Raw genomic sequence first — 13007 nt, forward strand, 5'->3', positions numbered from 1 at the left:
CAGTCCCAACGCACAATGTGGACTGCCTGCCGACCATAGGCTCCGCGCGGGGGCATCTCAGCCCCGCCTCTGGCCCCCACCACCTGCCCGGCGCCCCGCCCCTTCCGGCCCCGCCCTCGGTCTCCTGGCAACGGCCCCACCTCCTGCCTATGCCCCGCCCCTTCCGGCCCCGCCGCCCGGCGCCCTCCGCGGCCTCTAAGCCTGGCTGCACGGGTTCCCGCTCAGCCGCCCCAAGCGCCACCTGGCCCGGGACTTCAGCGACGGCGGTGAGGGCGAGCTGCCGCGCGGGGGTCCTCGCGGGCGGGCGGCCCGGGGGGCAGCGCCGCGGGCCGTCGTCAGCTGGGCCGGCGCGCCCCCCGCTCGCAGGGAGTGGCCCACGGTCGCCGCTCCCGGCAGAGCGCCCCGAGCGGGGACCCCGGAGCAGGGCAGGGGCTTGACGGACCGGCGGGATGGGGGAAACTGTGGGGCCAAGATACTGGCAGCGGCGGCTCCAGGAGGGGGGACGTGGGTCCAGCTCTCACAGCCCTCCTGCTGCGGCACCACACCCCGGGGACTCCCCCAGGACTCAGAGGCCACGGGACAGTGACACGTGAGGACACAGGGATTCTGAGCCGGCCAGCCAGGCTCACCTTGCGCACCCTCACCCCCAGTGATGCTAGCGGAGATTGTGAAGCACTTCTACCCCCGGCTCGTGGACCTGCACAACTACATCCCCACGTGCAACACGGACCAGAAGCTCAGCAACTGGAGCGTTCTCAGCAGGCAGGGCGGGTGGGCTGGCAGGCGGCAGGACTGCTGCGCTCAGGCCAGCACAGGCTTTCTGGCTCCCTGCCTTTCCTGGTTGGACTCCCCACTCTTCATTCTCTAAGGCCCTCCCTCCAAGGCAGGCTGGGCGGGCAGCCTCCCCCTACACCCCTCGCCTCTGAGACAAGTTCTCAGGCTGTTTTCTTGCTGTGGGTTTCCCTGACAGCCTTGTCAGTGTTGTGTTCCTGTCCACCAGAATCTCACCATCAACCTGGGGTTCCTGGGGGCTCCTCACCAAGAGGACAGCACTGGTCAGCTTGAGACCTGCTCACCAGGGCATCAGTCCTGCCTTCTGACTGTGTCCAGCCCATGCTGACCACACTTCTCACTCACCAGTAATTCTGGGTGCCAGGCTCTGTTCCAGGCACAGCAGACACGGCAGTGAACAGGCCCCTGCCCTCGCGGAGCTGAGAGTTTAGTGGGAAGACAGATAAAGAGGGAGAAGTAACCAGTGTCAGGTGTAATGAGTGATATGAATTGAAGGACGAGGCTGGGTCCCTGAGGAAGTGAAAATGAGGAGAATGAGATGGGGGCAACCTGCAGGTGCGACGGAGGCTGCAGTGGGGAGCAGGGTGCAGAGTCCCCGAGTCCTCGCGGGGGAGCTGAGGAGTTGAAGTTGGGTGGGGAGGGGAGCTCAGAGCTGCCAATGGTCTCTGGAGGCCAAGCCAAGGACCCAGCTCCTCGCCTGGGGGCACGAGAGCCACTGCAGGGTTGAGGCCTGGGCAGGCTCTGATAGGACTTATTTCAGTGGGCTGTGAGGGGAGAGGAGACTTCGGGGAGGTGAAGGCAGGGAGAGACAGCCTCCAGGGGCAAGAGGGTGGCAGCTGCAGGCAGGCGTCGGCTGTAATGGTGGTTAAGTCAGATTCTGAGCCCTTGGGAGGTGAAGCAGCAGGACTTCCTCAAAGAGCAAAGGGTGACAGGCAGGAAGGTGAGTCCTACCCCAGAGAGTCCCTGAGACTTGAAGGGGCCCAGTCCTAGCCTCTGCCCTGGAAGGAAAGCAAGCCCTCCGCCTGCCTTCAGCGCACACTGCTCTGAGGCTGCCACCTGCTTCCTTTGCAGGAAAGTTTTTCACAAGTTGCGTTTGTGTATCTCCGAGGTGGATATCCAAAAGGTGGTGGCCAACACACCCGGGGCCATCGAGCCCATCTTGTGTGCACTGAGGGAAAAGGTGGAGGACCGCACTGCTCACGAGGACCCACCCGGCGCAGACGTACATATCAGTGCCATCTTACGGTTTGAACCTGCTGTGTCTGTCTCGCTTGGACATGGTCCCATTAGCTGCCAATGAGCCAGCAAAACAGGAAATCAGTGGTGGTGAAGCCCCTGCTCCCACGGCTCTGGGGTCCAGACTGCAGTGAAGCCCGTGGTGGTACTGCTGATGGGGTCAGCCCTCAGACCCTCCCAGCCTTACCCGCCTGCCTCTAGGGAGTGAAAACTCCCTTTTCAGGGGCCAGCCCGGTGGTCTAGTGATTAAGTTTGCCTGCTCCACTTCAGTGGCCTGGGGTTCGCGGGTTCAGATCCTAGGCACAAACCTACACACCACTCATCAAGCCATGCTGTGGCAGCATCCCACATACAAAATACAGGAAGATGGGCACATATGTTAGCTCAGCGAAAATCTTCCTCGCCAAAAAAATTAAAATAAAAAACTCCCTTTTCAGTACCACTCACTCCAAGGCCAGCCCAGGCCATGCCCTCGCCCCTCCTCCAGTTTGTCCCCTGACCTCTCCCCCAGTCTGTGACTGGAAAACTCAGGGAGGGGAGTTGGTAACGAGGATGGTGTCAGCCCCTTGGCCACATCCACTGTACAACCTCTGAAATCTTTGCAGGACCCAGGAGCCTCCAGTGCGCATGCTGACGGGCCATGGGTGGGGCTCACCACCCACACGCATGCTGGTAGTATCCAAAGCCCTGACTGGGGAAACTGAGGCCCTCAGAGCCCCTCTGGGCCTCCCGTGAGGGTAGCCCCTTAGAGACAAGGTGTGTGGCACTCGCGTTCACACACCTGCAGGGGAGGGCAGGTGTGCTCAGTTGCACACAGGGCCCAGTGGGCCTCCAGGAGGGCAGTTCCTCGCTCCAAGGGGACCACAGGGGAAGCCCTGGCCCCCTCACCTCCCAGGCACAGCCCCCCAGGTGGAGAGCCTGCAGCCCCTGTCCATAGGCCACGCAGAGCGGCCGTTGCTCAATGGACACATGTCTAAACAGGGAGCCATTCACAGGCCTCAGGGCTGCGTCACGGACGGTGTTAGGCCAGGCCCGTGCCGTGTGGCATGTCTGTGGGCTCAGCCCGTCGCCCGCAGCTCTGTGCTGCTGCCAGTCGGGCTCCTCTCCGAGGCGCAGGCCCTGAGCTAGTGTGTCCACTCTTCTCGCAGGCCTACCAAGCCCCTCAGCGCCGTCTGGCGTGAAGACTCTTTGGAGTCAGATGGCCAGAGGTGCATGCAAAAGGTGGGCCCCTGTCTCTCGAGCTGTCTGCCGTCCCACCTCCTCTCTGCCTGCCTGCTGGGTTGAAGGCCAGTGTTTGCCTTTCAGTCAGGACCCAGCTGGAGGGCCCTGGGAACACGCAGACCCCAGGGTGCAGCAGCTGCTGGAGGAGAAGGAGCAGGCTCTGGCTCTCCTGCAGGAGTCAGTCAAGGTAGGCAGTGGGCCCCTCAATGCCCAGACACCCTTGGGAAGCAGAGGCCCTGGTGGGAAGCGTTCTGGGGAGGTGCTGCATCTCTTCTGGCAGCTCGGACCCAGCCTGGGTATGGTGTGAGGGGGCAGGCAGAGTGCCTGACCAGGGTTAACCCACATTTAGTTCGATTATTCAGAAAACAATTTAATTATGGAATATTCCACACATCCCCAGGAGCAGGGAGAACAGTATAGTGGACCCCCACCCCCTCCCATGACCTCACCACCGGGCCTCACCAGTTGCCAAACCCTCTGTCACGTGCCAGAGGCTGCAGGCAGTCACAGGCATCACCACCCAGAGGTGCTGGACAGCAGGCCCAGGGGCCATAGGAGCCAGGCAGGGAGCAGAAGACACTCCCCGAAAATCCACGCCTGGTTCTGCAGTGCACGCCTGGTTCTGCTGTGCACGCCTGTCCCTCTGCTCCACCAAGGGTCTTCCCTGTTCCTGGGCTCAGGAAGTGCTCAGCTCCCTCTCTGCCATAGAGAGTGACCACTACATGCCCTCTCCCCTGCCCAGTGGGAGCACAGGTGGCAGCTTCCGCCCCGAGACAGTGGGGGTGCAGCTGCAACAGCCAGGCTTCAGGGTCAAAGGGGCTGTTGGGAATTGTGATGACCGCACAGTTCCCGAGCGGGTGCCTGGATCTTGACAAGCTATTTTCTTGACGAAGCAGGAAAGTGATATCATCATGTGGTTTGCGTTTGCTGAACGACAGCAGAGAGGAAGAGAGAGGAGAGATGAGGCTGCTGTCTCAGCAAGGTCACTGGTGGCCCTCGTGGCCACGCCTGGTCTGGTCCTGGTGCTAACAAAGTGAATCCTAACTACTTTATTTTACAAAACCCCGAGGGGAAAATAGTTTCATCTGCCATTTAAAATGGTGACACATTGAGTGCTGTTCCTGTCATTGTCACTGGTGTGAGGTACTCCACATGGGATGAAATAGACACCCGGGGACCATGGTTTTGCCTCAGTGGAGCAGCGGGTGTGCAGGGGCAGGAGCCTTCTGTGTCGGCCAAAATAGGAAGTCCATCACGGTGGACAGCGCTCACTCAGTGCGAGGCTCGGACACCCCTGCCCTTTGTGGCTTGTCGGTGGGGAGGGGTGTGGCCGGGATGTGGTAGTATGAATGAGCACCTGAGTGGCATGCTGAGTCACGGAGGGGGTCCGTCTGCTGAGCGCTCACACCCTGCCTCGGCCAGCTGGAGCTGTCTGTCCTTAGCTGGGCTGTGGGGAGTCACACTGTTGCCTTCACTTTGGACATGGTGTTTGGGGGCAGACGAGCTTTTTCAAATCCAGCTATTCCACTTTTCTCGCCTATTCAAGCGTGCCTGGGTCTGTGCTTCCAGTGAGGGGAGGTTTGTGACACGGCCGTCCCTCACAGAGGGGGCCCGGAGGGGCACAGCAGCAGCCACGTCCAAGGCAGGACCGTCTGAGGGAGGGCGTGGAGCTGGGCGACTCCTTCTGCACCATCGTTCTTCGTGAGAACGTCTTCTTGGTCTGAACTTTGAGAAGTAAACGTTGTACATAGTATCCAACTGCCGTGCATGCCTGCAGTGCTCCGGGTGCCTGCCGGGGGACCCAGCTGGGCCCTCCCAGGCTGCAGGGGACAGGCTGTGAGGTTCCAGTAGGTTTCGTAGCTCTGGCTGGGCGGAACCCAGGAGGAGGCAGGGAGGGTTGGGGGAGGAAAGCCAGTCCCTCCCATGACCTACCAACTGCACCCCCTCCCTCTCGTGTCCCGCCCTCCCTGAGTCTGCTCCTGCTGCCCAGAACCCCTGACCCCATCATCACCCTGGTCCCTCAAGCTCATTTCCAAAAGGACCTTTCCTGTGGGGCCCCACACCTGTCTCCCTCCAGGGTGACTCACTCAAGGGTCTGACCACTGGCCAGGTGGCCTTGCAGTGGGGCTGGCTAGACGCTCAGCCCAGGGGCTGAAACTGCCTGGCTCTGGCAGATGGACAGGGCATCCTTGGTTGTGCCTGATGTCTTTCAGACATGTGTGTTTTCCTGAAGATTTTGCAGATGAAGGTGGTCAGGTTGGAGCAGCTGGTAAAGCTGAAGGACCAGTGGATTGGAGTGCTGTTGAGACCCAGGGACAAGCCCCAGTGACAGGCCACAGAGAAGGCTCCTCCCAGAGGGCTCCTGGGGGATTCGAAGGAACGCTCCCTCCCCAAGTCGACTAGACCCTGAACTTGAACCCACATGGGACTCCCCAGACCAGGGCTCTTCCAGATGTGGCCGTCTGCGGTCCAGTAGGCTCAGAGCCGGGATGTCTGTGTACAAAGCCCTCTGGAGCCCTCAGCATGTGGATATTTGCAAGTCTGGAGCCCAGGGCCCCTCAGGCTGCACGTCCCAGGTTCCTGGGGTGTCGCCCAAGGTTCTTGCCTCCGGAGCCTGGTTTGGGCATGAAGACTTAGCTCTGGTTCCCTTGAGCCCCGAGATGTCTTGTCATCAGCATGAACAAGGAAACACATCTGTGAACACAGAAAGTGTAGTCTGCGAGTGTAGCGTTCCTCCTGGTGTCCGAGGGCCCCAGGCTGGCTGCCAGCATCGTGCGTCTGCCACCCTGAAGTCGTGCGGAGGATTCTGTAGAAACAGCTCACTGGGAGGTTGCGTCCCCCTAGTCTGTCCACTTTCTGTGCTGAAGGGAGCCCCTGAAGATGGGGAGGCTGTGTGCGTGCTGGCTACCATCCCTGGGTGGTTCTGGGAGCCTCGCAGCTGTCCCCCGTGATGGACTGGTCACTCCGCTTTGCTCGGGAGAGTTGGGGTCAGGGTGGAGCTGGGCCTTGATCCAGTGTGGCTGCAGCCTCCTCACCACGGATGGTCCCCACCCAGCCCACACGGGGTACGTGGCCTTGGGATGGGGACTTCAGGGTGCCTTGATGTGGCCAGGGTGCCCCAGATGGTGAGGTTGGCTGGAGGGGACAGGCGAGGGGTGTGTTCTGCTGGCTTCTGTGTCCTAGCATCCAGCCTGCCTTGCTTTTGCACCCAGAGTGGTGGGCTGGGAACAGCCCAGACTTTTATTCTCCTCCTCCACCTGCTGCCCACCCCCAGGCTCCTGGGCCAAGAGCCTGGCCCCCTACAGGGTCTCAGGAAGCAGTGTCTCCTCCAGCCCTGAGTCAGGGCCCGCAACACAGGTCAGGGCTGCGAGACTCAGAGGGCAGGTCCGAGGCCCTCCTTGAGAGTTGGGTTTTAAGCTCCATAGGAGCATGACTGAGGCAGATTTGCTCCCTGAGCCAGGAAGCATGTTGAGACTCATGGGTTAGGAAGGCCCCCTGATGGTGATAGCCAGCTTAGCCCGTGCCCAGGCACCCAGTGGGTAGGGGCTGCATCCAGGAGGGAGCTGTTCCCAGGAGGGGAGCCCTCAGTTGCCTTCTGGGTGGGCTGGGCGGGGCTGTCTCAGAGGTCTCCCCTCTGCACAGCTGCCCCTGCAGAACGAGGAGCCGCAGGATCTGCGAGGGGTCCAGGCCTCGGTGGGGGCGTCCAGGCCCTGTCGGCTGTGGGAATCTGGGCTACATGCAGCACCTGCTGGTTCCTCGTGTCAAGAGCGGAAAGATCCTCCCAGAGACAACACGGCCCAGAGCTCACCTCAGCTTGGCAGCTGAGGGAATTACAGGAAAACCTGGCGGAGGGTCCAGCCCAGAGCCTGAGGCTGCTTCAGACCCTATACCTGGCTGCCTGCCGCCAGGCTCCACAAGCCAGGATGGGTGGCTACCACCGCTGCCTTGGTGGTACAGCAAGGGGCTGCTGCTCTGCTCCAGGGCCCAGACACATGTGAACACATGTGTATACGTGTGAGGCTGGTTGGTCCCTCGTTAAAGTAGAAGGCCACTGTGTGAGTGTGCGTGTGTGTGCTCATGTCCCTGTGGGTGCGGGCACACCTGTGTGCTTGCCAGTGAAGTTGGCCCTGGAGGTGGCCCCGAGGGCTGGGCTTTGGGGTGGAGATGAAGAATGGAGCTTGGGGAACGTGGCCCCAGTGACGGTGCTGCTCGTGCAGTGACCCGCTCCCTGCAGCGACCTGGGAGCAGGTGCAAGCAGCAGGGGCCTGAAGGCAGCTGAGGAGCGCCACACCCAAACACCCCAAACGCAGGCCCCAAGCCCACAGTGGCCTCTGCGGGGTCCCAACCAGGGCCCCCACCCCTGCTCCACTCCAGCTTCTGGGGGCTCAGCCCGGGGCTGGGGGTAGGAACGAGGAGGGCAGTGGGGGCAGGCCTGGGGCTGACCAGAGGCCAGAGGGCATGGGACAGGGAAGGCACAGCTTGACTCTGTGCCACCAACAGGGGCAGGAGCAAAGAGGAACAGCCCAGGGTGGGGCTGGTGTGTCCCCAGGGCAGGACACAGCAGGCCAGCTCTTGGGGCCCCTGATCCAGGGGCCGTGGCTGCCGTCCAGCCCACCCCGGCCCCTCAAGGGATGGCCCCACTCAGACAGTGGACCTGGTGGGCAGGTTGGCGGGCAGTGGGTTCTGTGTCCTGCTGGGCTCTGGGCAGAGCCAACTTAGGCCTGTGACTCGGGGAAGTAGGAAGCAGGACCTGGAGGCCGGCCCGCACCGCTTGGGCTGTTTTGGGTCCTGGGCCACTGGTGTGGGAAGAGCCTCCCCAGGTCTGTGGGAGCGGAAGGGGGCTGCTTCTCCCAGCCTTGCCCTCGGCTGGCAGAGACCCCAAGGCTGGCACCTCAATGAGGGCTCCACTGGGGCCTGCCTCTGGCCTGGCAACTCCCAGGCCCTCTGGGCCCCTCTGGCCACGACCTTGGGCAGCCATGACGTCAGAGGACTCCCGAGCCCAGCCCACATCTCTGTGGGGTAGAGGGCTGACAGCCAAGCCAGGGTGCTGTCCAGGGTACTCCATGTAGGCCTGCTGCCCAGCGCCCCCACCTCCCCACCCCACCCCCCTGCCCTGCAGAGAGCGTATCACCTGTGCCCCCTCAGGCACTCATGGCCTGCGTCTTGGGGCCCCACTCGGACGAGGCTGGCTGGGGGTGCAGGTGCTGGAGGGGCTGTGTGTGCCACAGGCTGCAGGGTTGGGGGTCTCCCTCAGGCATGTACAAAGCTGATGACAAGTGAATGGTGGGGGTGCTACTGTGAGTCCCCCACCCCACCTCCATTTCCCTGGGTCCCTGGGGCAACCTCACCATCAGGCCAGCACAATCTCAGGCCCAAGATGCTTCTGGATCCTTCTCTGAGGAGGCAGGAAGGATGCCCCCTACAGCCCCATGAGCATTCTCTGAGCACTCTCGTCCCAGTTCTAGTACCGTGGGCTGCGGGCACTCCCCTGGGGACCGCCTGACCTTGGGCTCTTGGGGTGCTGGTGCTCCAGGGTCCCTGGGAGCACTCACTATCTACAGGTTTCTGGGCTGGATTAAAGGGGTCCTCAGAGGGTCTGGGGTCCGGGCCAAGGGTCCAACACCTCCCATGTCCACCACGGAGGCTCCTGCAGACGGTTAAAAAGGTGGAAGTTGCGTTTCTCCTGCACACTGGGGGAGGGGGGTGGGGGGGGGTTGGGCCTGGGTCTCCAACCCCTCCTGCCCACTGGGGTGGAGATGAAGTGGCTGTCTCACCGCAGTGGGCACGCAGTTGCTCAAGGGGATATCCTGTTTCAGCCGCAGTCTTAAGGAGCAGCGTCACATCCTGGCCATGACTCCTTGGTGAGGAAGCAGCCATGAAACAGGCACTGAGTTTAACGTCACTTGCGAGTCACGCTGGTGGGCTCCGTTGCCCATGTGACTGTGGAAAGAATCCAGCCTCAGGGTTAAATCTGGGACAAAGTCAGAAGCCAGGCCAGTTCCGCCCTGCAGCACACAGGTGCTGCCCTCCCACCGCAGCTCTGTCTTCACTTCACACTGGGGGCGGAGCAGGGGGCTTAAGACGGGTCTGAGTGCAAACCTACAGAAACTCCAGTGTCTTCTTGTCATGAGCAGATTCCCGTCTCTACCATGTCAAGGCTCTTCCTTGGAAAGAAAGCCAGAAAAGTCCGACAGGCTCTGGAAGAGCCTGAGGCAGCCTGCTGATCCACTCATGTCACACGCTCTGTCATCCCCACACAGCCCTCCACTCGGACCCACACAGCTGCTGGGTCCAATTAACCCTCCAGTTTTAGAGACTTTCTCCAACCATAAACCACGTAGAGCAGGAACAACCGCCGGAGAGTTACTGAGAAGTTTAAAGGGAACTGGGGGCCGGCCCCTCCCCAGTCCAGAAAGCAGATGGGAGTGCTGGTGCAGCTCTCCAGCCACGAGGCGGGTGCACGGGTGCACAGCCTATCACCCGGCAGATCTTTTCGCATACGTTAAATATTTCATAATTTAACAAACTTCTTAGGGGGAAAACCTTAGGACGCACAGAGACGTGAATGTCAACTGGTGATTAGAAAGCCACTGTGCCCTGTGAGCCGTGCCGGGCAGCATGTCACCACACCCACACTGCGCTGACCAGCTTCTCCTCCGACCAGCTGCCCGCTCAGCATCGCGAGATCCAGATAGAGCCTGGGCTTCTCAAACCCACTTCTTCAATTGTAAAATGGGAAGCAGGGTGCCCACGGGGTGAGACTGGCCCAAGGGTGACTCCTTGTGGCCAGTGTGGCAATCATGCCCTCCCGGCCCTTCCTTAGGCCTTGGCAGTGCGCTGTGATTCAGGTCTGCAAACACCTGGGTTTGGGGCTTTGATGCCCTGGCCTTCCTTGTCACTGTCCTGTCCGGAAAGGACTGGAAGTTCCCACTTCAGCCAGAAATCTGCAAGGCACCGTGACCTGAAGGGCAGTGGTGGAGGGCCCCAGTGTGGTCAGAGATAATCTCAGGATACCAGCTCGACCTCCAACCCGTGGGGCGCCCTGACCCATGGCCCACCCGACGGCCCCACGGGTCCCCCTCCCTGGCTCATGATTTTGCAGATTTTCCTGAATTTTGGCTTTCCCTTCCCAGATGTGTTTTTGAGTAAGTGAGACAGAGGCCAAGGAGGCTCTGGCTCTGTCCAAGCCGGACACGGTGCTGCTGTGGACACGCCTCGGGGGGCGCCAGGCTGAGGCCCGCCCAGGTCTCCCACGGGCCCCACGGGCTGGAAAGTCACTTCAAACAGGCCTCGTGCTGCCAGGAGCAGCAACGTGCAAGCAGGAGCCACAACCCTCTCCCTGTGGCTCCGGAGCTCGGAAAACGAGAGGACAGCGTCCCCACACTTGCGGCGCGCCCTCCAGTGGCAGAGGGGGTAAAGAGCAAGATGGATAAGTGAAGCGTGCGCATGGTAGGGAGTGCAGAGTGCCAGCTAGAAATTGAGCTGGGAAGAAGGAAATGAAAAGCCTGACATTTAAGAGTGGGTGTTCAAGGGAGCCCACCACAACTGACTTATTTTTTTTTGAAAGATTTTTTTTTTTAAGATTTTTTTTCTTTTTTCTCCCCAAAGACCCCCGGTATATAGTTGTATATTCTTCATTGTGGGTCCTTCTAGTTGTGGCATGTGGGACGCTGCCTCAGTGTGGTTTGATGAGCAGTGCCAAGTCCGCGCCCAGGACTCGAACCAACGAATCACTGGGCCGCCTGCAGCAGAGCGCGTGAACTCGACCACTCGGCCACGGGGCCAGCCCCCACAACTGACTTTTGAGTAAAGACGTGGAGAAAACAAGGTGGCCGGTGGTTCAGACAGGGGCAGCGGGTGCAAAGGCCCTGGGGCAGAGAGCCAGGGGTCAGAGGGCTCACCACCCACAGCGTGTGGGCTAGTGGGTTGTGGTGGGGACTTTGGCTGAGAAAGGTGGGTGCTGTTGGAGGTGCTGAGCAGGCGAGAGGTCAGTGTTCTGGCAGGGTCATCGTGGCCACAGTCAGGGGATGCCTGGGTGGCAGGCAGGGAGATGCCTGGATAACCCGGTGGACCAGGACCAGGAAGGATCAGTGAGAAGTCGTCGGGTGCTGGGTGCACTGTGAAGGTAGAGCCAGCGGGGTTGGTATTAAGGACACACAAACGTCCTCAGCATGGCTGATGCGGCACATTTAGAATTCCAGGAAACAGGGAAAGTGGATGCTTTTGCCAACAAGTCACAAAGCCCTCCTCGGGCAGAATAAAACCCTGAGATCTGGGCTACCCGGGCTTTGTACGCGGTGAGCTGTGAGGCTGTCTCTGAGCCGGAAGGGGGTGCCATGGTGCTTGGCGTGTCTTGCACGTGTTAAAGATCTCATAACACTAAAAAATTTTGTGGGAAAAAATACTGTGGGATGCACAAAAGGTGTAAAAATGTGAACTGACGATTGGAAACTCGTTGCTGAACAATCTGCTTTCGTAAAACTTTGAAGATTTACTTAAAATGTAAAGCTCACTTAGATCAAAGCAGTAAATAACTCAAGTGGTGAAGCAGCTGAGCAGATGCATTGATTTCAGCTAGGCAGAGACAGCAGCAACAGCAGACACGGCGGACACAGCAGAGATGGCGGAGACAGCAGAGACAGCGTCGATGAGGGGGACGATGATGGCCGAGCAGGATGGAGCCCAAGAGCGTCCAGACAACGAGCTCCAGCCGGTACAGAGTCGTGTCCGGGGCTGCTGCACTGTGGGGTGCAGGACACTCAGCGCCCTCAGAGGTGGGGGCTTCAGCCCGTCTTGTGGCCCAGCAGCTCTTCCCCCTGTGGCTGCCAGGGCATCTCTGCATTAAACCCACCCCTGCCTGTGGACCGGCCTGGTGCTGCAGTCCCATCAGGCGAGCTGTGGGGAACCTCCTGCTGTGGGCGCCCAGAAAACACTGGTACCATCGTGGGAAGGGGGCTGCGGGCACGCACCACAGAGGTGGGTGACATGCCCTGAAAACAGGCGGGACAGAAAATCGGGATGATTAACAGCCATGGCCTTTGAGCGGCAGGGGTCCCTACTTTTCTGTGTGGTTCATAATTTCCATAATAGCGACATGATCTTCTATGAGTGGGAAATGGGAGCCATGGTTCTCTGGCCCTTGACTGAGGGACACGGCCCTGCTCTGCTCCCCACATGTCCTTGGAGTCTGTTCCAGGGGTGCCGGCACCTCTCAGAGACTCTGAAAAGGCCACAGTTGTTAAAAAGAAACTCCCTCAAAGATCCATCCAACGAAGTGGCCAAAGGTGGACCGATGACCTTTCGGCTATCCAGCATGCCCGGCTTCTCCCCACCAGGACAACGGAACCTGGTGACCAGGAGATGGTTGACGGGCTCCTGGGGTCGGAGCAGCCTTGGCCTCACCCAAGAGAGTATGGGGACCCCAGGCCCAGACCCCTCTGCCCTGCAAATGTTCTCAGGGGGGTCTTTGTCTCCTCCCCTCCCACACAGAGGAAGAGGCCTCATGGTGGGAGAGTGACACCTCTCCTCTGTGCCCCCTCCATCCCTCAAGCCGGGGCCAAGTAGTCACCTAGGCAGAGGGCAGGTCCCGGTCAAGGAGGGTGGGGCTGCACGGTTGGGGTGGGGCTGTGACACTCCTGGACCTCAGCCATGGGTGGTGCTGTACCAGCTTGCCCACCTGGTTGCTACAGGCAGCCCATGCAGGGTGGCTGTGGGTGTTGTGGGCCCGTGGGTGTTGAGCCTTCTCTGGGCTCCCAGAG

At 60.6% G+C, this 13007-nt stretch overlaps 1 protein-coding gene across 6 annotated transcripts; it reads left to right on the plus strand.

Annotated features, from left to right (window-relative positions):
• The first annotated feature begins 156 nt into the window (after positions 1–156).
• Positions 157–12307, plus strand: LOC103554526 (sperm flagellar protein 1-like). 6 transcript variants are annotated; one of them, XM_070630553.1, is made up of 7 exons: positions 157–266; positions 651–762; positions 1864–2014; positions 2634–2700; positions 3177–3249; positions 3334–3436; positions 11828–12307. In XM_070630553.1, the coding sequence occupies exons 2-7, from the start codon at positions 653–655 to the stop codon at positions 12092–12094; spliced, it is 771 nt and encodes a 256-aa protein (XP_070486654.1). In that variant the 5' UTR covers positions 157–266; positions 651–652; the 3' UTR covers positions 12095–12307. The 6 variants fall into 6 exon arrangements, 5 of the variants coding, with proteins under 5 accessions (XP_070486654.1, XP_070486526.1, XP_070486602.1 ...); XM_070630425.1 differs by lacking the exons at positions 157–266; positions 651–762 and adding an exon at positions 321–589 and having other exon boundaries at positions 11824–12307; XM_070630501.1 differs by lacking the exons at positions 157–266; positions 651–762 and adding an exon at positions 321–589.
• Positions 12308–13007: the final 700 nt, after the last annotated feature.

Source organism: Equus przewalskii, chromosome 1 (assembly GCF_037783145.1).
Source record: "Equus przewalskii isolate Varuska chromosome 1, EquPr2, whole genome shotgun sequence".
NCBI classification, from domain to species: Eukaryota; Metazoa; Chordata; class Mammalia; order Perissodactyla; family Equidae; genus Equus; species Equus przewalskii.

Bases quoted from the DNA above. Each gene is read 5' to 3' on its own strand.
- LOC103554526 (XM_070630425.1), top strand. From the start codon at position 450: ATGGGGGAAACTGTGGGGCCAAGATACTGGCAGCGGCGGCTCCAGGAG. The intron at 2,701-3,176 runs GTAGTATCCAAA...CTCTTCTCGCAG, and splicing joins CACCACCCACACGCATGCTG to GCCTACCAAGCCCCTCAGCG. The intron at 3,250-3,333 runs GTGGGCCCCTGT...TTTGCCTTTCAG, and splicing joins GCCAGAGGTGCATGCAAAAG to TCAGGACCCAGCTGGAGGGC.